General features: G+C 63.0%; 1 protein-coding gene across 1 annotated transcript in view; it reads left to right on the top strand.

Annotated features, from left to right (window-relative positions):
• med11 (mediator complex subunit 11) overlaps positions 1–23,404 on the top strand; it is a 62,809-nt gene that overhangs the window by 36,690 nt on the left and 2,715 nt on the right. The window contains exon 2 of the mRNA XM_041178916.1: positions 19,595–19,725. Coding sequence (XP_041034850.1) covers positions 19,595–19,725 — 131 coding nt within the window. The remainder of the gene's footprint in view (positions 1–19,594; positions 19,726–23,404) is intronic.

Raw genomic sequence — 23,404 nt, 5'->3', positions numbered from 1 at the left:
AGAGAGTGAGAGTGGGAGGAACGAGAGAGCGAGCGTGGGAAGAATGAGAGAGCGAGCGTGGGAGCAACGAGAGAGAACGAGCGAGCGTGGGAGGAACCAGAGAGACCGAGCATGGGAGGAACGAGAGAGCGAGCGAGCGTGGGAGGAACGAGAGAGCAAGCGAGCGCGGGAGGAACGAGAGAGCGAGCGAGCGCGGGAGGAACGACAGAGCGAGCGAGCGTGGGAGGAACGAGAGAGTGTGCGAGCGCGGGAGGAACGAGATCGCGAGCGAGCGTGGGAGGAACGAGAGAGCGAGCAAGCGCGGGAGGAGCGAGTGAGCAAGAGTGCGAGGAACAAGAGAGAGAGAGCATGGGAGGAACGAGACAGCGATCGAACGTGGGAGGAACGAGAGAGCGATCGAGCGTGGGAGGAACGAGAGAGCGAGCGTGGGAGGAACGAGAGAGCGAGCGTGGGAGAAACGAGAGAGCGAGCGTGGGAGAAATGAGAGAGCGAGCGAGCATGGGAGGAACGAGAGAGCGAGCGTGGGATGAACGAGAGAGAGCGAGTGTGGGAGGAACGAGAGAGAGCGAGTGTGGGAGGAACGAGAGAGCGAGCGAGCGTGGGAGGAGCGAGCAAGCAAGAGTGGGAGGAACAAGAGAGAGAGAGCATGGGAGGAACGAGAGAGCGAGCGAGCGTGGGAGGTACGAGAGATCGAGCGTGGGAGAAATGAGAGAGCGAGCGTGGGAGAAACGAGAGAGCGAGCGTGGGAGAAATGAGAGAGCGAGCGTGGGAGAAACAAGAGAGCAAGCGTGGGAGGAACGAGAGAGCGAGTGAGCGTGGGAGGAACGAGAGAGCGAGCGAGCGTGGGAGGAATGAGAAAGCGAGCGTGGGAGTAACGAGAGAGTGAGCAAGCATGGGAGGAACGAGAGAGAGCAAGCGAGCGCTGGAGGAACTAGAGAGAGCGAGCGTGGGAGGAACGAGAGAGCGAGCGAGCGTGGGAGGAACGATAGAGCGAGCGTGGGAGGAACGAGAGAGCGAGCGAGCGTGGGAGGAACGAGAGAGTGAGCAAGCATGGGAGGAACAAGAGAGAGAGAGCACGGGAGAAACGAGATAGCGAGTGAGCATGGGAGGAACGAGAGAGCAAGCGTGGGAGGAACAAGAGAGAGAGAGCACGGGAGGAACGAGATAGCGAGTGAGCATGGGAGGAACGAGAGAGCGAGCGTGGGAGGAACGAGAAAGCGAGTGAGCAAGGGAGGAACGAGAGAGCGAGCGAGCGCGGGAGGAACGAGAGAGCGAGCGTGGGAGGAACGAGAGAGCGCGAGCGAGCGTGGGAGGAACGAGAGAGAGCAAGCGAGCATTGGAGAAACTAGAGAGAGCGAGCGTGGGAGGAACAAGAGAGCGAGCGAGCGTGGGAGGAACGATAGAGCGAGCGTGGGAGGAACGAGAGAGAGAGCGAGCATGGGAGGAATGAGAGCGAGCGAGCGTGGGAGGAATGAGAGAGAGAGCGAGCATTGGAGGAACGAGAGAGAGCGAGCGAGCGTGGGAGGAACGAGAGAGAGCGAGTGAGCGTGGGAGGAACGAGAGAGCGAGTGAGCGTGGGAGGAACGAGAGAGCGAGCGAGCGTGGGAGGAACGAGAGAGAGTGAGCGAGCGTGGGAGGAACGAGAGAGAGCAAGCGAGCGCTGGAGGAACTAGAGAGAGCGAGCGTGGGAGGAACGAGAGAGTGAGCGAGCGTGGGAGGAACGAGAGAGCGAGCGAGCGTGGGAGGAACGATAGAGCGAGCGTGGGAGGAACGAGAGAGCGAGCGAGCATGGGAGGAACGAGAGAGTGAGCAAGCATGGGAGGAACAAGAGAGAGAGAGCACGGGAGGAACGAGATAGTGAGTGAGCATGGGAGGAACGAGAGAGCAAGCGTGGGAGGAACAAGAGAGAGAGAGCACGGGAGGAACGAGATAGCGAGTGAGCATGGGAGGAACGAGAGAGCGAGCGTGGGAGGAACGAGAAAGCGAGTGAGCATGGGAGGAACGAGAGAGCGAGCGAGCGCGGGAGGAACGAGAGAGCGAGCGAGCGCGGGAGGAACGAGAGAGCGAGCGAGCGCGGGAGGATCGAGAGAGCGAGCGAGCGCGGGCGGAACGAGAGAGCGAGTGAGCGTGGGAGGAGCGAGCGAGCATGTGTGGGAGGAACGAGAGAGCGAGTGAGCGTGGGAGGAACGAGAGAGTGAGCGTGGGAGGAACGTGAGAGCGAGCGAGCATGGGAGGAACTTGAGAGCGAGCGAGCGTGGGAGGAAGGAGAGAGTGAGCGTGGGAGGAACGTGAGAGCGAGCGAGCATGGGAGGAACTTGAGAGCGAGCGAGCGTGGGAGGAAGGAGAGAGCAAGTGAGCCTGGGAGGAACGAGAGAGCAAGCGTGGGAGGAACAAGAGAGAGAGAGCACGGGAGGAACGAGATAGCGAGTGAGCATGGGAGAAACTAGAGAGAGCGAGCGTGGGAGGAACAAGAGAGCGAGCGAGCATGGGAGGAACTTGAGAGCGAGCGAGCGTGGGAGGAAGGAGAGAGCAAGTGAGCCTGGGAGGAACGAGAGAGCAAGCGTGGGAGGAACAAGAGAGAGAGAGCACGGGAGGAACGAGATAGCGAGTGAGCATGGGAGAAACTAGAGAGAGCGAGCGTGGGAGGAACAAGAGAGCGAGCGAGCGTGGGAGGAACGATAGAGCGAGCGTGGGAGGAACGAGAGAGAGAGCGAGCATGGGAGGAATGAGAGCGAGCGAGCGTGGGAGGAATGAGAGAGAGAGCGAGCATTGGAGGAACGAGAGAGAGCGAGCGAGCGTGGGAGGAACGAGAGAGAGCGAGTGAGCGTGGGAGGAACGAGAGAGCGAGTGAGCGTGGGAGGAACGAGAGAGCGAGCGAGCGTGGGAGGAACGAGAGAGAGTGAGCGAGCGTGGGAGGAACGAGAGAGAGCAAGCGAGCGATGGAGGAACTAGAGAGAGCGAGCGTGGGAGGAACGAGAGAGCGAGCGAGCGTGGGAGGAACGATAGAGCGAGTGAGCGTGGGAGGAGCGAGCGAGCATGTGTGGGAGGAACGAGAGAGCGAGTGAGCGTGGGAGGAACGAGAGAGTGAGCGTGGGAGGAACGTGAGAGCGAGCGAGCATGGGAGGAACTTGAGAGCGAGCGAGCGTGGGAGGAACGAGAGAGCAAGTGAGCCTGGGAGGAACGAGAGAGCAAGCGTGGGAGGAACAAGAGAGAGAGAGCACGGGAGGAACGAGATAGCGAGTGAGCATGGGAGGAACGAGAGAGCGAGCGTGGGAGGAACGAGAAAGCGAGTGAGCATGGGAGGAACGAGAGAGCGAGCGAGCGCGGGAGGAACGAGAGAGCGAGCGTGGGAGGAACGAGAGAGAGCGAGCGAGCGTGGGAGGAACGAGAGAGAGCAAGCGAGCATTGGAGAAACTAGAGAGAGCGAGCGTGGGAGGAACAAGAGAGCGAGCGAGCGTGGGAGGAACGATAGAGCGAGCGTGGGAGGAACGAGAGAGAGAGCGAGCATGGGAGGAATGAGAGCGAGCGAGCGTGGGAGGAATGAGAGAGAGAGCGAGCATTGGAGGAACGAGAGAGAGCGAGCGAGCGTGGGAGGAACGAGAGAGAGCGAGTGAGCGTGGGAGGAACGAGAGAGAGCGAGTGAGCGTGGGAGGAACGAGAGAGCGAGTGAGCGTGGGAGGAACGAGAGAGCGAGCGAGCGTGGGAGGAACGAGAGAGAGTGAGCGAGCGTGGGAGGAACGAGAGAGAGCAAGCGAGCGCTGGAGGAACTAGAGAGAGCGAGCGTGGGAGGAACGAGAGAGCGAGCGAGCGTGGGAGGAACGATAGAGCGAGCGTGGGAGGAACGAGAGAGCGAGCGAGCATGGGAGGAACGAGAGAGTGAGCAAGCATGGGAGGAACAAGAGAGAGAGAGCACGGGAGGAACGAGATAGTGAGTGAGCATGGGAGGAACGAGAGAGCAAGCGTGGGAGGAACAAGAGAGAGAGAGCACGGGAGGAACGAGATAGCGAGTGAGCATGGGAGGAACGAGAGAGCGAGCGTGGGAGGAACGAGAAAGCGAGTGAGCATGGGAGGAACGAGAGAGCGAGCGAGCGCGGGAGGAACGAGAGAGCGAGCGTGGGAGGAACGAGAGAGAGCGAGCGAGCGTGGGAGGAACGAGAGAGAGCAAGCGAGCATTGGAGAAACTAGAGAGAGCGAGCGTGGGAGGAACAAGAGAGCGAGCGAGCGTGGGAGGAACGATAGAGCGAGCGTGGGAGGAACGAGAGAGAGAGCGAGCATGGGAGGAATGAGAGCGAGCGAGCGTGGGAGGAATGAGAGAGAGAGCGAGCATTGGAGGAACGAGAGAGAGCGAGCGAGCGTGGGAGGAACGAGAGAGAGCGAGTGAGCGTGGGAGGAACGAGAGAGAGCGAGTGAGCGTGGGAGGAACGAGAGAGCGAGTGAGCGTGGGAGGAACGAGAGAGCGAGCGAGCGTGGGAGGAACGAGAGAGAGTGAGCGAGCGTGGGAGGAACGAGAGAGAGCAAGCGAGCGCTGGAGGAACTAGAGAGAGCGAGCGTGGGAGGAACGAGAGAGCGAGCGAGCGTGGGAGGAACGATAGAGCGAGCGTGGGAGGAACGAGAGAGCGAGCGAGCATGGGAGGAACGAGAGAGTGAGCAAGCATGGGAGGAACAAGAGAGAGAGAGCACGGGAGGAACGAGATAGTGAGTGAGCATGGGAGGAACGAGAGAGCAAGCGTGGGAGGAACAAGAGAGAGAGAGCACGGGAGGAACGAGATAGCGAGTGAGCATGGGAGGAACGAGAGAGCGAGCGTGGGAGGAACGAGAAAGCGAGTGAGCATGGGAGGAACGAGAGAGCGAGCGAGCGCGGGAGGAACGAGAGAGCGAGCGAGCGCGGGAGGAACGAGCGAGCGCGGGAGGAACGAGAGAGCGAGCGAGCGCGGGCGGAACGAGAGAGCGAGTGAGCGTGGGAGGAGCGAGCGAGCATGTGTGGGAGGAACGAGAGAGCGAGTGAGCGTGGGAGGAACGAGAGAGTGAGCGTGGGAGGAACGTGAGAGCGAGCGAGCATGGGAGGAACTTGAGAGCGAGCGAGCGTGGGAGGAACGAGAGAGCAAGTGAGCCTGGGAGGAACGAGAGAGCGAGCGTGGGCGGAACAAGAGAGCGAGTGAGCGTGGGAGGAACGAGGGAGCGAACGTGGGAGGAACGAGAGAGAGCGAGCGAGCATGGGGGGAACGAGAGAGAGCGAGCGAGCATGGGAGGAACCAGAGAGAGCGAGCGTGGGAGGAACGAGTGAGCGTGGGAGGAACGAGAGAGAACGAGCGAGCGTGGGAGGAACGAGAGAGAGCGAGCGTGGAATGAACGAGAGAGAGCGAGTGTGGGAGGAACGAGAGAGTGCGAGTGTGGGAGGAACGAGAGAGCGAGCGAGCGTGGGAGGAGCGAGCGAGCAAGAGTGGGAGGAACAAGAGAGAGATAGCATGGGAGGAACGAGAGAGCGAGCGTGGGAGGTACGAGAGATCGAGCGTGGGAGAAATGAGAGAGCGAGCGTGGGAGAAACGAGAGAGCGAGCGTGGGAGAAACAAGAGAGCAAGCGTGGGAGGAACGAGAGAGCGAGCGAGCGTGGGAGGAACGAGAGAGCGAGCGAGCGTGGGAGGAACGAGAGAGCGAGCGTGGGAGGAACGAGAGAGCGAGTGAGCGTGGGAGGAACGAGAGAGCGAGCGAGCGTGGGAGGAACGAGAGAGAGTGAGCGAGCGTGGGAGGAACGAGAGAGAGCAAGCGAGCGCTGGAGGAACTAGAGAGAGCGAGCGTGGGAGGAACGAGAGAGCGAGCGTGCGTGGGAGGAACGATAGAGCGAGCGTGGAAGGAACGAGAGAGCGAGCGAGCGTGGGAGGAACGAGAGAGTGAGCAAGCATGGGAGGAACAAGAGAGAGAGAGCACGGGAGGAACGAGATAGTGAGTGAGCATGGGAGGAACGAGAGAGCAAGCGTGGGAGGAACAAGAGAGAGAGAGCACGGGAGGAACGAGATAGCGAGTGAGCATGGGAGGAACGAGAGAGCGAGCGTGGGAGGAACGAGAAAGCGAGTGAGCATGGGAGGAACGAGAGAGCGAGCGAGCGCGGGAGGAACGAGAGAGCGAGCGAGCGCGGGAGGAACGAGAGAGCGAGCGAGCGCGGGAGGATCGAGAGAGCGAGCGAGCGCGGGCGGAACGAGAGAGCGAGTGAGCGTGGGAGGAGCGAGCGAGCATGTGTGGAAGGAACGAGAGAGCGAGTGAGTGTGGGAGGAACGAGAGAGTGAGCGTGGGAGGAACGTGAGAGCGAGCGAGCATGGGAGGAACTTGAGAGCGAGCGAGCGTGGGAGGAACGAGAGAGCAAGTGAGCCTGGGAGGAACGAGAGAGCGAGCGTGGGCGGAACAAGAGAGCGAGTGAGCGTGGGAGGAACGAGGGAGCGAACGTGGGAGGAACGAGAGAGAGCGAGCGAGCATGGGGGGAACGAGAGAGAGCGAGCGAGCATGGGAGGAACCAGAGAGAGCGAGCGTGGGAGGAACGAGTGAGCGTGGGGGGAACGAGAGAGAACGAGCGAGCGTGGGAGGAACGAGAGAGAGCGAGCGTGGAATGAACGAGAGAGAGCGAGTGTGGGAGGAACGAGAGAGTGCGAGTGTGGGAGGAACGAGAGAGCGAGCGAGCGTGGGAGGAGCGAGCGAGCAAGAGTGGGAGGAACAAGAGAGAGATAGCATGGGAGGAACGAGAGAGCGAGCGTGGGAGGTACGAGAGATCGAGCGTGGGAGAAATGAGAGAGCGAGCGTGGGAGAAACGAGAGAGCGAGCGTGGGAGAAACGAGAGAGCAAGCGTGGGAGGAACGAGAGAGCGAGCGAGCGTGGGAGGAACGAGAGAGCGAGCGAGCGTGGGAGGAACGAGAGAGCGAGCGTGGGAGGAACGAGAGAGCGAGCGTGGGATGAACGAGAGAGAGCGAGTGTGGGAGGAACGAGAGAGAGCGAGTGTGGGAGGAACGAGAGAGAGCGAGTGTGGGAGGAACGAGAGAGAGCGAGTGTGGGAGGAACGAGAGAGAGCGAGTGTGGGAGGAACGAGAGAGAGCGAGTGTGGGAGGAACGAGAGAGAGCGAGTGTGGGAGGAACGAGAGAGAGCGAGTGTGGGAGGAACGAGAGAGAGCGAGTGTGGGAGGAACGAGAGAGAGCGAGTGTGGGAGGAACGAGAGAGAGTGAGCGTGGGAGGAACGAGAGAGTGAGCGAGCGTGGGAGGAATGACAGAGAGCGAGCGTGGGAAGAACGAGAGAGCGAGCGAGCATGGGAGGAACGAGAGAGCGAGCGAGCGTGGGAGGAACGAGAGCGAGAGCGAGCATGGGAGGAAAGAGAGAGAGCGAGCGAGCGTGGGAGGAATGTGAGAGAGAGTGAACATGGGAGGAACGAGAGAGAGCGAGCGAGCGTGGGAGGAACAAGAGAGCGAGTGAGTGTGGGAGGAACGAGAGAGCGAGCGAGCGTGGGAGGAACAAGAGAGCGAGTGAGCGTGGGAGGAACGAGAGAGCGAGCGTGGGAGGAACGAGCGAGCGAGCGTGGCAGGAACGAGAGAGAGCGAGCGAGCGTGGGAGGAACGAGAGAGACCGAGCGTGGGAGGAACGAGAGAGCGAGCGAGCGTGGGAGGAATGATAGAGCGAGCGTGGGAGGAACGAGAGAGAGAGCGAGCGTGGGAGGAACGAGAGTGAGCGAGCGTGGGAGGAACGAGAGAGCGAGCGAGCGTGGGAGGAATGATAGAGCGAGCGTGGGAGGAACGAGAGAGAGAGCGAGCGTGGGAGGAACGAGAGTGAGCGAGCGTGGGAGGAACGAGAGAGAGCGAGCGAGCATGGGGGGAACGTGAGAGAGCGAGCGAGCATGGGAGGAACCAGAGAGAGCGAGCGTGGGAGGAACGAGTGAGCGTGGAATGAACGAGAGAGAGCGAGTGTGGGAGGAACGAGAGAGTGCGAGTGTGGGAGGAACGAGAGAGCGAGCGAGCGTGGGAGGAGCGAGCGAGCAAGAGTGGGAGGAACAAGAGAGAGATAGCATGGGAGGAACGAGAGAGCGAGCGTGGGAGGTACGAGAGATCGAGCGTGGGAGAAATGAGAGAGCGAGCGTGGGAGAAACGAGAAAGCGAGCGTGGGAGAAACGAGAGAGCAAGCGTGGGAGGAACGAGAGAGCGAGCGAGCGTGGGAGGAACGAGAGAGCGAGCGAGCGTGGGAGGAACGAGAGAGCGAGCATGGGAGGAACGAGAGAGCGAGCGTGGGATGAACGAGAGAGAGCGAGCGTGGGATGAACGAGAGAGAGCGAGTGTGGGAGGAACTAGAGAGAGCGAGTGTGGGAGGAACGAGAGAGAGCAAGCGAGCGCTGGAGGAACTAGAGAGAGCGAGCGTGGGAGGAACGAGAGAGCGAGCGAGCGTGGGAGGAACGATAGAGCGAGCGTGGGAGGAACGAGAGAGCGAGCGAGCATGGGAGGAACGAGAGAGTGAGCAAGCATGGGAGGAACAAGAGAGAGAGAGCACGGGAGGAACGAGATAGTGAGTGAGCATGGGAGGAACGAGAGAGCAAGCGTGGGAGGAACAAGAGAGAGAGAGCACGGGAGGAACGAGATAGCGAGTGAGCATGGGAGGAACGAGAGAGCGAGCGAGCGCGGGAGGAACGAGAGAGCGAGCGAGCGCGGGAGGAACGAGAGAGCGAGCGAGCGCGGGCGGAACGAGAGAGCGAGTGAGCGTGGGAGGAGCGAGCGAGCATGTGTGGGAGGAACGAGAGAGCGAGTGAGCGTGGGAGGAACGAGAGAGTGAGCGTGGGAGGAATGTGAGAGCGAGCGAGCATGGGAGGAACTTGAGAGCGAGCGAGCGTGGGAGGAACGAGAGAGCAAGTGAGCCTGGGAGGAACGAGAGAGCGAGCGTGGGAGGAACGAGAGAGAGCGAGCGAGCATGGGGGGAACGAGAGAGAGCGAGCGAGCATGGGAGGAACCAGAGAGAGCGAGCTTGGGAGGAACGAGTGAGCGTGGGAGGAACGAGAGAGAACGAGCGAGCGTGGGAGGAACGAGAGAGAGCGAGCGTGGAATGAACGAGAGAGAGCGAGTGTGGGAGGAACGAGAGAGTGCGAGTGTGGGAGGAACGAGAGAGCGAGCGAGCGTGGGAGGAGCGAGCGAGCAAGAGTGGGAGGAACAAGAGAGAGAGAGCATGGGAGGAACGAGAGAGCGAGCGTGGGGGGTACGAGAGATCGAGCGTGGGAGAAATGAGAGAGCGAGCGTGGGAGAAACGAGAGAGCGAGCGTGGGAGAAACGAGAGAGCAAGCGTGGGAGGAACGAGAGAGCGAGCGAGCGTGGGAGGAACGAGAGAGCGAGCGAGCGTGGGAGGAACGAGAGAGCGAGCATGGGAGGAACGAGAGAGCGAGCGTGGGATGAACGAGAGAGAGCGAGCGTGGGATGAACGAGAGAGAGCGAGTGTGGGAGGAACTAGAGAGAGCGAGTGTGGGAGGAACGAGAGAGAGCAAGCGAGCGCTGGAGGAACTAGAGAGAGCGAGCGTGGGAGGAACGAGAGAGCGAGCGAGCGTGGGAGGAACGATAGAGCGAGCGTGGGAGGAACGAGAGAGCGAGCGAGCATGGGAGGAACGAGAGAGTGAGCAAGCATGGGAGGAACAAGAGAGAGAGAGCACGGGAGGAACGAGATAGTGAGTGAGCATGGGAGGAACGAGAGAGCAAGCGTGGGAGGAACAAGAGAGAGAGAGCACGGGAGGAACGAGATAGCGAGTGAGCATGGGAGGAACGAGAGAGCGAGCGAGCGCGGGAGGAACGAGAGAGCGAGCGAGCGCGGGAGGAACAAGCGAGCGCGGGAGGAACGAGAGAGCGAGCGAGCGCGGGCGGAACGAGAGAGCGAGTGAGCGTGGGAGGAGCGAGCGAGCATGTGTGGGAGGAACGAGAGAGCGAGTGAGCGTGGGAGGAACGAGAGAGTGAGCGTGGGAGGAACGTGAGAGCGAGCGAGCATGGGAGGAACTTGAGAGCGAGCGAGCGTGGGAGGAACGAGAGAGCAAGTGAGCCTGGGAGGAACGAGAGAGCGAGCGTGGGCGGAACAGAGAGCGAGTGAGCGTGGGAGGAACGAGGGAGCGAACGTGGGAGGAACGGGAGAGAGCGAGCGAGCATGGGGGGAACGAGAGAGAGCGAGCGAGCATGGGAGGAACCAGAGAGAGCGAGCGTGGGAGGAACGAGTGAGCGTGGGAGGAACGAGAGAGAACGAGCGAGCGTGGGAGGAACGAGAGAGAGCGAGCGTGGAATGAACGAGAGAGAGCGAGTGTGGGAGGAACGAGAGAGTGCGAGTGTGGGAGGAACGAGAGAGCGAGCGAGCGTGGGCGGAGCGAGCGAGCAAGAGTGGGAGGAACAAGAGAGAGATAGCATGGGAGGAACGAGAGAGCGAGCGTGGGAGGTACGAGAGATCGAGCGTGGGAGAAATGAGAGAGCGAGCGTGGGAGAAACGAGAGAGCGAGCGTGGGAGAAACAAGAGAGCAAGCGTGGGAGGAACGAGAGAGCGAGCGAGCGTGGGAGGAACGAGAGAGCGAGCGAGCGTGGGAGGAACGAGAGAGCGAGCGTGGGAGGAACGAGAGAGCGAGTGAGCGTGGGAGGAACGAGAGAGCGAGCGAGCGTGGGAGGAACGAGAGAGAGTGAGCGAGCGTGGGAGGAACGAGAGAGAGCAAGCGAGCGCTGGAGGAACTAGAGAGAGCGAGCGTGGGAGGAACGAGAGAGCGAGCGAGCGTGGGAGGAACGATAGAGCGAGCGTGGAAGGAACGAGAGAGCGAGCGAGCGTGGGAGGAACGAGAGAGAGAGAGCACGGGAGGAACGAGATAGTGAGTGAGCATGGGAGGAACGAGAGAGCAAGCGTGGGAGGAACAAGAGAGAGAGAGCACGGGAGGAACGAGATAGCGAGTGAGCATGGGAGGAACGAGAGAGCGAGCGTGGGAGGAACGAGAAAGCGAGTGAGCATGGGAGGAACGAGAGAGCGAGCGAACGCGGGAGGAACGAGAGAGCGAGCGAGCGCGGGAGGAACGAGAGAGCGAGCGAGCGCGGGAGGAACGAGAGAGCGAGCGAGCGCGGGCGGAACGAGAGAGCGAGTGAGCGTGGGAGGAGCGAGCGAGCATGTGTGGAAGGAACGAGAGAGCGAGTGAGCGTGGGAGGAACGAGAGAGTGAGCGTGGGAGGAACGTGAGAGCGAGCGAGCATGGGAGGAACTTGAGAGCGAGCGAGCGTGGGAGGAACGAGAGAGCAAGTGAGCCTGGGAGGAACGAGAGAGCGAGCGTGGGCGGAACAAGAGAGCGAGTAAGCGTGGGAGGAACGAGGGAGCGAACGTGGGAGGAACGAGAGAGAGCGAGCGAGCATGGGGGGAACGAGAGAGAGCGAGCGAGCATGGGAGGAACCAGAGAGAGCGAGCGTGGGAGGAACGAGTGAGCGTGGGAGGAACGAGAGAGAACGAGCGAGCGTGGGAGGAACGAGAGAGCGAGCGTGGGAGGAACGAGCGAGCGAGCGTGGCAGGAACGAGAGAGAGCGAGCGAGCGTGGGAGGAACGAGAGAGACCGAGCGTGGGAGGAACGAGAGAGCGAGCGAGCGTGGGAGGAATGATAGAGCGAGCGTGGGAGGAACGAGAGAGAGAGCGAGCGTGGGAGGAACGAGAGTGAGCGAGCGTGGGAGGAACGAGAGAGAGCGAGCGAGCATGGGGGGAACGAGAGAGAGCGAGCGAGCATGGGAGGAACCAGAGAGAGCGAGCGTGGGAGGAACGAGTGAGCGTGGGAGGAACGAGAGAGAACGAGCGAGCGTGGGAGGAACGAGAGAGTGCGAGTGTGGGAGGAACGAGAGAGCGAGCGAGCGTGGGAGGAGCGAGCGAGCAAGAGTGGGAGGAACAAGAGAGAGATAGCATGGGAGGAACGAGAGAGCGAGCGTGGGAGGTACGAGAGATCGAGCGTGGGAGAAATGAGAGAGCGAGCGTGGGAGAAACGAGAGAGCGAGCGTGGGAGAAACGAGAGAGCAAGCGTGGGAGGAACGAGAGAGCGAGCGAGCGTGGGAGGAACGAGAGAGCGAGCGAGCGTGGGAGGAACGAGAGAGCGAGCATGGGAGGAACGAGAGAGCGAGCGTGGGATGAACGAGAGAGAGCGAGTGTGGGAGGAACTAGAGAGAGCGAGTGTGGGAGGAACGAGAGAGAGCGAGTGTGGGAGGAACGAGAGAGAGCGAGTGTGGGAGGAACGAGAGAGAGCGAGTGTGGGAGGAACGAGAGAGAGCGAGTGTGGGAGGAACGAGAGAGAGCGAGTGTGGGAGGAACGAGAGAGAGCGAGTGTGGGAGGAACGAGAGAGAGCGAGTGTGGGAGGAACGAGAGAGAGCGAGTGTGGGAGGAACGAGAGAGAGCGAGTGTGGGAGGAACGAGAGAGAGCGAGTGTGGGAGGAACGAGAGAGAGCGAGTGTGGGAGGAACGAGAGAGAGCGAGCGTGGGAGGAACGAGAGAGTGAGCGAGCGTGGGAGGAACGACAGAGAGCAAGCGTGGGAGGAACGAGAGAGCGAGCGAGCATGGGAGGAACGAGAGAGCGAGCGAGCGTGGGAGTAACGAGAGCGAGCGTGGGAGGAACGAGAGAGAGCGAGCGTGGGAGGAACGAGAGCGAGAGCGAGCATGGGAGGAAAGAGAGAGAGCGAGCGAGCGAGCGTGGGAGGAATGTGAGAGAGAGCGAACATGGGAGGAACGAGAGAGAGCGAGCGAGCGTGGGAGGAACAAGAGAGCGAGTGAGTGTGGGAGGAACGAGAGAGCGAGCGAGCGTGGGAGGAACAAGAGAGCGAGTGAGCGTGGGAGGAACGAGAGAGCGAGCGTGGGAGGAACGAGCGAGCGAGCGTGGCAGGAACGAGAGAGAGCGAGCGAGCGTGGGAGGAACGAGAGAGACCGAACGTGGGAGGAACGAGAGAGCGAGCGAGCGTGGGAGGAACGAGAGAGCGAGCGAGCGCGGGCGGAACGAGAGAGCGAGTGAGCGTGGGAGGAGCGAGCGAGCATGTGTGGAAGGAACGAGAGAGCGAGTGAGCGTGGGAGGAACGAGAGAGTGAGCGTGGGAGGAACGTGAGAGCGAGCGAGCATGGGAGGAACTTGAGAGCGAGCGAGCCTGGGAGGAACGAGAGAGCAAGTGAGCCTGGGAGGAACGAGAGAGCGAGCGTGGGCGGAACAAGAGAGCGAGTGAGCGTGGGAGGAACGAGGGAGCGAACGTGGGAGGAACGAGAGAGAGCGAGCGAGCATGGGGGGAACGAGAGAGAGCGAGCGAGCATGGGAGGAACCAGAGAGAGCGAGCGTGGGAGGAACGAGTGAGCGTGGGAGGAACGAGAGAGAACGAGCGAGCGTGGGAGGAACGAGAGAGAGCGAGCGTGGAATGAACGAGAGAGAGCGAGTGTGGGAGGAACGAGAGAGTGCGAGTGTGGGAGGAACGAGAGAGCGAGCGAGCGTGGGAGGAGCGAGCGAGCAAGAGTGGGAGGAACAAGAGAGAGATAGCATGGGAGGAACGAGAGAGCGAGCGTGGGAGGTACGAGAGATCGAGCGTGGGAGAAATGAGAGAGCGAGCGTGGGAGAAACGAGAGAGCGAGCGTGGGAGAAACGAGAGAGCAAGCGTGGGAGGAACGAGAGAGCGAGCGAGCGTGGGAGGAACGAGAGAGCGAGCGAGCGTGGGAGGAACGAGAGAGCGAGCGTGGGAGGAACGAGAGAGCGAGCGTGGGATGAACGAGAGAGAGCGAGTGTGGGAGGAACTAGAGAGAGCGAGTGTGGGAGGAACGAGAGAGAGCGAGTGTGGGAGGAACGAGAGAGAGCGAGTGTGGGAGGAACGAGAGAGCGAGCGAGCGTGGGAGGAGCGAGCGAGCAAGAGTGGGAGGAACAAGAGAGAGATAGCATGGGAGGAACGAGAGAGCGAGCGTGGGAGGTACGAGAGATCGAGCGTGGGAGAAATGAGAGAGCGAGCGTGGGAGAAACGAGAGAGCGAGCGTGGGAGAAACGAGAGAGCAAGCGTGGGAGGAACGAGAGAGCGAGCGAGCGTGGGAGGAACGAGAGAGCGAGCGAGCGTGGGAGGAACGAGAGAGCGAGCATGGGAGGAACGAGAGAGCGAGCGTGGGATGAACGAGAGAGAGCGAGTGTGGGAGGAACTAGAGAGAGCGAGTGTGGGAGGAACGAGAGAGAGCGAGTGTGGGAGGAACGAGAGAGAGCGAGTGTGGGAGGAACGAGAGAGAGCGAGTGTGGGAGGAACGAGAGAGAGCGAGTGTGGGAGGAACGAGAGAGAGCGAGTGTGGGAGGAACGAGAGAGAGCGAGTGTGGGAGGAATGAGAGAGAGCGAGTGTGGGAGGAACGAGAGAGAGCGAGTGTGGGAGGAACGAGAGAGAGCGAGTGTGGGAGGAACGAGAGAGAGCGAGTGTGGGAGGAACGAGAGAGAGCGAGTGTGGGAGGAACGAGAGAGAGCGAGTGTGGGAGGAACGAGAGAGAGCGAGCGTGGGAGGAACGAGAGAGTGAGCGAGCGTGGGAGGAACGACAGAGAGCAAGCGTGGGAGGAACGAGAGAGCGAGCGAGCATGGGAGGAACGAGAGAGCGAGCGAGCGTGGGAGTAACGAGAGCGAGCGTGGGAGGAACGAGAGAGAGCGAGCGTGGGAGGAACGAGAGCGAGAGCGAGCATGGGAGGAAAGAGAGAGAGCGAGCGAGCGAGCGTGGGAGGAATGTGAGAGAGAGCGAACATGGGAGGAACGAGAGAGAGCGAGCGAGCGTGGGAGGAACAAGAGAGCGAGTGAGTGTGGGAGGAACGAGAGAGCGAGCGAGCGTGGGAGGAACAAGAGAGCGAGTGAGCGTGGGAGGAACGAGAGAGCGAGCGTGGGAGGAACGAGCGAGCGAGCGTGGCAGGAACGAGAGAGAGCGAGCGAGCGTGGGAGGAACGAGAGAGACCGAGCGTGGGAGGAACGAGAGAGCGAGAGAGCGTGGGAGGAACGAGAGAGCGAGCGAGCGCGGGCGGAACGAGAGAGCGAGTGAGCGTGGGAGGAGCGAGCGAGCATGTGTGGAAGGAACGAGAGAGCGAGTGAGCGTGGGAGGAACGAGAGAGTGAGCGTGGGAGGAACGTGAGAGCGAGCGAGCATGGGAGGAACTTGAGAGCGAGCGAGCCTGGGAGGAACGAGAGAGCAAGTGAGCCTGGGAGGATCGAGAGAGCGAGCGTGGGCGGAACAAGAGAGCGAGTGAGCGTGGGAGGAACGAGGGAGCGAACGTGGGAGGAACGAGAGAGAGCGAGCGAGGGTGGGGGGGAACGAGAGAGAGCGAGCGAGCATGGGAGGAACCAGAGAGAGCGAGCGTGGGAGGAACGAGTGAGCGTGGGAGGAACGAGAGAGAACGAGCGAGCGTGGGAGGAACGAGAGAGAGCGAGCGTGGAATGAACGAGAGAGAGCGAGTGTGGGAGGAACGAGAGAGTGCGAGTGTGGGAGGAACGAGAGAGCGAGCGAGCGTGGGAGGAGCGAGCGAGCAAGAGTGGGAGGAACAAGAGAGAGATAGCATGGGAGGAACGAGAGAGCGAGCGTGGGAGGTACGAGAGATCGAGCGTGGGAGAAATGAGAGAGCGAGCGTGGGAGAAACGAGAGAGCGAGCGTGGGAGAAACGAGAGAGCAAGCGTGGGAGGAACGAGAGAGCGAGCGAGCGTGGGAGGAACGAGAGAGCGAGCGAGCGTGGGAGGAACGAGAGAGCGAGCGTGGGAGGAACGAGAGAGCGAGCGTGGGATGAACGAGAGAGAGCGAGCGTGGGAGGAACTAGAGAGAGCGAGTGTGGGAGGAACGAGAGAGAGCGAGTGTGGGAGGAACGAGAGAGAGCGAGTGTGGGAGGAACGAGAGAGAGCGAGTGTGGGAGGAACGAGAGAGAGCGAGTGTGGGAGGAACGAGAGAGAGCGAGTGTGGGAGGAACGAGAGAGAGCGAGTGTGGGAGGAACGAGAGAGAGCGAGCGTGGGAGGAACGAGAGAGAGCGAGCGTGGGAGGAACGAGAGAGAGCGAGCGTGGGAGGAACGAGAGAGTGAGCGAGCGTGGGAGGAACGAGAGAGAGCGAGCGTGGGAGGAACGAGAGAGCGAGCGAGCATGGGAGGAACGAGAGAGCGAGCGAGCGTGGGAGGAACGAGAGAGAGCGAGCGTGGGAGGAACGAGAGCGAGAGCGAGCATGGGAGGAAAGAGAGAGAGCGAGCGAGCGTGGGAGGAATGTGAGAGAGAGCGAACATGGGAGGAACGAGAGAGAGCGAGCGAGCGTGGGAGGAACAAGAGAGCGAGTGAGTGTGGGAGGAACGAGAGAGCGAGCGAGCGTGGGAGGAACAAGAGAGCGAGTGAGCGTGGGAGGAACGAGAGAGCGAGCGTGGGAGGAACGAGCGAGCGAGCGTGGCAGGAACGAGAGAGAGCGAGCGAGCGTGGGAGGAACGAGAGAGACCGAGCGTGGGAGGAACGAGAGAGCGAGCGAGCGTGGGAGGAATGATAGAGCGAGCGTGGGAGGAACGAGAGAGAGAGCGAGCGTGGGAGGAACGAGAGTGAGCGAGCGTGGGAGGAACGAGAGAGAGCGAGCGAACATGGGGGGAACGAGAGAGAGCGAGCGAGCATGGGAGGAACCAGAGAGAGCGAGCGTGGGAGGAACGAGTGAGCGTGGGAGGAACGAGAGAGAACGAGCGAGCGTGGGAGGAACGAGAGAGTGCGAGTGTGGGAGGAACGAGAGAGCGAGCGAGCGTGGGAGGAGCGAGAGAGAGCGAGTGTGGGAGGAACGAGAGAGAGCGAGTGTGGGAGGAATGAGAGAGAGCGAGTGTGGGAGGAACGAGAGAGAGCGAGTGTGGGAGGTACGAGAGATCGAGCGTGGGAGAAATGAGAGAGCGAGCATGGGAGAAACGAGAGAGCGAGCGTGGGAGAAACGAGAGAGCAAGCGTGGGAGGAACGAGAGAGCGAGCGAGCGTGGGAGGAACGAGAGAGCGAGCGAGCGTGGGAGGAACGAGAGAGCGAGCATGGGAGGAACGAGAGAGCGAGCGTGGGATGAACGAGAGAGAGCGAGTGTGGGAGGAACTAGAGAGAGCGAGTGTGGGAGGAACGAGAGAGAGCGAGTGTGGGAGGAACGAGAGAGAGCGAGTGTGGGAGGAACGAGAGAGAGCGAGTGTGGGAGGAACGAGAGAGAGCGAGTGTGGGAGGAACGAGAGAGAGCGAGTGTGGGAGGAATGAGAGAGAGCGAGTGTGGGAGGAACGAGAGAGAGCGAGTGTGGGAGGAACGAGAGAGAGCGAGTGTGGGAGGAACGAGAGAGAGCGAGTGTGGGAGGAACGAGAGAGAGCGAGCGTGGGAGGAACGAGAGAGTGAGCGAGCGTGGGAGGAACGACAGAGAGCAAGCGTGGGAGGAACGAGAGAGCGAGCGAGCATGGGAGGAACGAGAGAGCGAGCGAGCGTGGGAGTAACGAGAGCGAGCGTGGGAGGAACGAGAGAGAGCGAGCGTGGGAGGAACGAGAGCGAGAGCGAGCATGGGAGGAAAGAGAGAGAGCGAGCGAGCGAGCGTGGGAGGAATGTGAGAGAGAGCGAACATGGGAGGAACGAGAGAGAGCGAGCGAGCGTGGGAGGAACAAGAGAGCGAGTGAGTGTGGGAGGAACGAGAGAGCGAGCGAGCGTGGGAGGAACAAGAGAGCGAGTGAGCGTGGGAGGAACGAGAGAGCGAGCGTGGGAGGAACGAGCGAGCGAGCGTGGCAGGAACGAGAGAGAGCGAGCGAGCGTGGGAGGAACGAGAGAGACCGAGCGTGGGAGGAACGAGAGAGCGAGCGAGCGTGGGAGGAACGATAGAGCGAGCGTGGGAGGAACGAGAGAGAGAGCGAGCGTGGGAGGAACGAGAGTGAGCGAGCGTGGGAGGAACGAGAGAGCGAGCGAGCGTGGGAGGAACGAGAGAGTGAGCAAGCATGGGAGGAACGAGAGAGTGAATGAGCGTGGGAGGAGCGAGCGAGCAAGCATGGGAGGAACAAGAGAGAGAGAGCACGGGAGAAACAAGATAGCGAGTGAGCGTGGGAGGAACGAGAGAGCGAGCGTGGGAGGAACGAGAAAGCAAGTGAGCATGGGAGGAACGAGAGAGCGAGCGAGCGCGGGAGGAACGAGAGAGCGAGCGTGCGCGGGAGGAACGAGAGAGCGAGCGAGCGCGGGAGGAACGAGAGAGCGAGCGAGCGCGGGAGAAACGAGAGAGAGAGCGAGCGCGGGAGGAACGAGAGAGCGAGTGAGCGTGGGAGGAGCGAGCGAGCATGTGTGGGAGGAACTTGAGAGCGAGCGAGCGTGGGAGGAATGAGAGAGCGAGTGAGCCTGGGAGGAACGAGAGAGCGAGCGTGGGCGGAACAAGGGAGCGAGTGAGCGTGGAAGGAACGAGAGAGCGAGCGAGCGTGGGTGGAACGAGAGAGGGCGAGCGTGAGAGGAACGAGAGAGCGAGCGTGGGAGGAACGAGAGAGAGCGAGCGTGGGAGGAACGAGAGAGCGAGCGAGCGTGGGAGGAACGAGAGAGCGAGCGAGCGTGGGAGGAACGAGAGAGCGAGCGAGCGTGGGAGGAACGAGAAATAGCGAGCGTGGGATGAACGAGAGAGCGAGCGTGGGATGAACGAGAGAGCGAGCGTGGGAGGAACGAGAGAGCGAGCGTGGGAGGAATGAGAGAGCGAGCGAGCGTGGGAGGAACAAGAGAGCGAGTGAGCGTGGGAGGTTCGAGAGAGTGAGCGTGGGAGGAACGTGAGAGCGAGCGAGCGTGGGAGGAACGAGAGAGCGAGCGTGGGAGGAACAAGAAAGCGAGTGAGCGTGGGAGGAACGAGGGAGCGAGTGAGCGTGGGAGGAGCGAGCGAGCAAGAGTAGGAGGAACAAGAGAGAGAGAGCATGGGAGGAACGAGAGAGCGAGCGTGGGTGGAATGAGAGAGCGAGCGAGCGTGGGAAGAATGAGAGAGAGAGCGTGGGAGGAATGAGAGAGCGAGCGTGGGAGGAATGAGAGAGCGAGCGAGCGTGGGAAGAATGAGAGAGAGAGCGTGGGAGGAACGAGAGAGCGAGCGTGGGAGGAACAAGAGAGCGAGTGAGCGTGGGAGGTTCGAGAGAGTGAGCGTGGGAGGAACGTGAGAGCGAGCGAGCGTGGGAGGAACGAGAGAGCGAGCGTGGGAGGAACAAGAAAGCGAGTGAGCGTGGGAGGAACGAGGGAGCGAGTGAGCGTGGGAAGAATGAGAGAGAGAGCGTGGGAGGAATGAGAGAGCGAGCGTGGGAGGAATGAGAGAGAGCCAAACTCTCTTCATCCCAGGAATCAGACGAGTGAACCTTCTCTGCACTGCCTCCAACATTATTATATTCCTCCTTAAACAGGGAGACCACAACTGTACCGTACTCCAGGTGTGGTCTCGGCTACACCCTGTCCACTTGCAGCAAGTCTCCCCTTCGTATATACCCCATCCCCCTTTGCAATAAAGGCCGGCGTCCTATTTGCCCCCTGAACATGCTGGACCTGCTACCTTTCAGACTCCCTCACCCTCGAGAGATGGAGTTTAGCACCGGGTTCTCAGCAGAGGGTATATGGGGTGTCTGACACTGGGGGAGCTTCCTGACTGTTTTCTCTCTCTGTCTCTTAGCCAGTGCCATCTTGGAAATGTCCAAGGAGAAGCCAGCAGAACGCACCCTGGACCGCCATGCCCTGCAATTTACCGCCTCCGTCCAACGTGTGGAGATGGAGCTCTCGAGCCAGATCCGCTACCTCACCCAGGTAAGGCCAACTCTCTCCGTCTCCCTAACCTCCATCCACTCGACCTCCCCAGGCATTCTGCCCAGGTCCCCATTCCACCCCCTTCCACACTCACCCCCGTGACCACAGAGGCTGCAATCACCTCCCCCATCCCCATCCCCCTCCCCATTCCCCTCCCCCATCCCCATCCCCCTCCCCATTCCCCTCCCCCATCCCCCATCCCCATTCCCCTCCCCCATCCCCATCCCCCATCCCCCTCCCCCATCCCCCTCCCCCATCCCCATCCCCATCCCCATCCCCATCCCCCTCCCCATTCCGCTCCCCCATCCCCCTCCCCCATCCCCATTCCCCCATCCCCATCCCCCATCCCCATTCCCTCCCCCATCCCCATCCCCCTCCCCCTCCCCCATCCCCCATCCCCCTCCCCCATCCCCATTCCCCCATCCCCATCCCCCATCCCCATCCCCATCCCCCTCCCCATTCCCATCCCCATTCCCATCCCCATCCCCATCCCCATTCCCCCATCCCCATCCCCCATCCCCATTCCCCTCCCCATTCCCCATCCCCCATCCCCCATCCCCATTCCCCCTCCCCCATCCCCCATCCCCCATCCCCATCCCCATCCCCCATCCCCATCCCCCATCCCCATCCCCCTCCCCCATCCCCATTCCCCCATCCCCCTCCCCCATCCCCCTCCCCCATCCCCATCCCCATCCCCATCCCCATCCCCCTCCCCATTCCGCTCCCCCATCCCCATCCCCCTCCCCCATTCCCCTCCCCCATCCCCATCCCCCATCCCCATCCCCCATCCCCATCCCCAATCCCCCATCCCCCATCCCCCTCCCCCATCCCCATCCCCCATCCCCATCCCCCTCCCCCATCCCCATCCCCCTCCCCATTCCGCTCCCCCATCCCCCTCCCCCATCCCCATCCCCATCCCCCTCCCCCATCCCCCTCCCCATCCCCCTCCCCCATCCCCCTCCCCATTCCGCTCCCCCATCCCCCTCCCCCATCCCCATCCCCATCCCCCATCCCCATCCCCCTCCCCCATCCCCCTCCCATTCCGCTCCCCCATCCCCTCCCCCATCCCCATCCCCATCCCCCATCCCCATCCCCCTCCCCCATCCCCCTCCCCATTCCGCTCCCCCATCCCCCTCCCCCATCCCCATCCCCATCCCCCATCCCCATCCCCCTCCCCATCCCCCTCCCCATTCGCTCCCCCATCCCCCTCCCCCATCCCATCCCCCTCCCCCATTCCCATCCCCCTCCCCCATCCCCCTCCCCCATCCCTCATCCCCCTCCCCCTCCCCCTCCCCCATCCCCCTCCCCCATCCCCATCCCCCATCCCCCATCCCCATCCCCCTCCCCCATCCCTCATCCCTCATCCCCCTCCCCCATCCCCATCCCCCTCCCCCATCCCCATCCCCCTCCCCCATCCCCCATCCCCATCCCCCATCCCCATCCCCCTCCCCCATCCCCCTCCCCCATCCCCCTCCCCCATCCCCATCCCCCTCCCCCATCCCCCTCCCCCATCCCCATCCCCCTCCCCCATCCCCCATCCCCATTCCCCTCCCCCATCCCCATCCCCCTCCCCCATCCCCCTCCCCCATCCCCATCCCCCTCCCCCATCCCCCTCCCCATCCCCATCCCCCATCCCCATCCCCCTCCCCCATCCCCCTCCCCCATCCCCCTCCCCCATCCCCCATCCCCATTCCCTCCCCCATCCCCATCCCCCATCCCCATCCCCCTCCCCCATCCCCCTCCCCCATCCCCCTCCCCCATCCCCCATCCCCCATCCCCATCCCCAATCCCCATCCCCCATCCCCCATCCCATCCCCCATCCCCCTCCCCATCCCCATCCCCCTCCCCATCCCATCCCCCCTCCCCATCCCCCTCCCCCATCCCCCATCCCCATCCCCAATCCCCCATCCCCCATCCCCCATCCCATCCCCCATCCCCCTCCCCCATCCCCATCCCCCTCCCCCATCCCCCTCCCCCATCCCCCTCCCCCATCCCCATCCCCCTCCCCCATCCCCATCCCCCTCCCCCATCCCCATCCCCAATCCCCCATCCCCCATCCCCATTCCCCTCCCCCATCCCCATCCCCCATCCCCATCCCCCTCCCCCATCCCCCTCCCCCATCCCCCTCCCCCATCCCATCCCCTCCCCCATCCCCCTCCCCCATCCCCATCCCCCTCCCCCATCCCCCTCCCCCATCCCCCTCCCCCATCCCCCATCCCCATTCCCCTCCCCCATCCCCATCCCCCTCCCCCATCCCCCTCCCCCATCCCCCATCCCCATCCCCAATCCCCCATCCCCCATCCCCCATCCCATCCCCCATCCCCATCCCCATCCCCCTCCCCCATCCCCCTCCCCCATCCCCATCCCCCTCCCCCATCCCCCTCCCCCATCCCCATCCCCATTCCCCTCCCCCCTCCCCCATCCCCCATCCCCATCCCCAATCCCCCATCCCCCATCCCCATTCCCCTCCCCCATCCCCCATCCCCATTCCCCTCCCCCATCCCCCATCCCCATCCCCCATCCCCACCCCCCTCCCCCATCCCCCTCCCCATCCCCATCCCCATCCCCCATCCCCCTCCCCCATCCCCATCCCCCATCCCATCCCCCATCCCCATTCCTCTCCCCCATCCCCCATCCCCCATCCCCCTCCCCATTCCCCTCCCCCATTCCCATCCCCCATCCCCATCCCCCATCCCCATCCCCCATCCCCATTTCCCCTCCCCCATTCCCATCCCCATCCCCATTCCCCTCCCCCATTCCCATCCCCCATCCCCATCCCCCATCCCCATCCCCATCCATCCCCATTCCTCTCCCCCATCCCCCATCCCCCATCCCCCTCCCCATTCCCCTCCCCCATTCCCATCCCCCATCCCCATCCCCCATCCCCATCCCCATCCCCATTCCCCTCCCCCATTCCCATCCCCATCCCCATCCCCATCCCCCATTCCCCTCCCCCATTCCCATCCCCCATCCCCATCCCCCATCCCCATCCCCCATCCCCATTCCCCTCCCCCATTCCCATCCCCATCCCCATCCCCCTCCCCCATCCCCCTCCCCCATCCCCCTCCCCATCCCCATTCCCATCCCCATCCCCATCCCCCATCCCCATTCCCCTCCTCCATCCCCCTCCCCCATCCCCATTCCCCTCCCCCATTCCCATCCCCCTCCCCATTCCCCATTCCCCTCCCCCATTCCCATCCCCCATCCCCATTCCGCTCCCCCATCCCCCTCCCCCATCCCCATCCCCCTCCCCCATCCCCATTCCCCTCCCCCATTCCCATCCCCCATCCCCATTCCCCTCCCCCATTCCCATCCCCCTCCCCATTCCGCTCCCCATCCCCCTCCCCATCCCCATCCCCCTCCCCCATCCCCCATCCCCATTCCCCTCCCCCATTCCCCTCACCCATCCCCATTCCCCTCCCCCATTCCCATCCCCCATCCCCATTCCCCTCCCCCATTCCCATCCCCATCCCCCATCCCCATCCCCCATCCCCATCCCCCATCCCCATTCCCCTCCCCCATTCCCATCCCCCTCCCCATTCCGCTCCCCCATCCCCCTCCCCCATCCCCATTCCCCTCCCCCATTCCCATCCCCCTCCCCATTCCGCTCCCCCATCCCCCTCCCCCATCCCCCTCCCCCATCCCCAATCCCCCTCCCCCATCCCCATCCCCATCCCCA

This window comes from Carcharodon carcharias, chromosome 33 (assembly GCF_017639515.1).
Source record: "Carcharodon carcharias isolate sCarCar2 chromosome 33, sCarCar2.pri, whole genome shotgun sequence".
Taxonomy (NCBI): domain Eukaryota; kingdom Metazoa; phylum Chordata; class Chondrichthyes; order Lamniformes; family Lamnidae; genus Carcharodon; species Carcharodon carcharias.
This window is presented reverse-complemented; position numbering and strand designations above follow the sequence as displayed.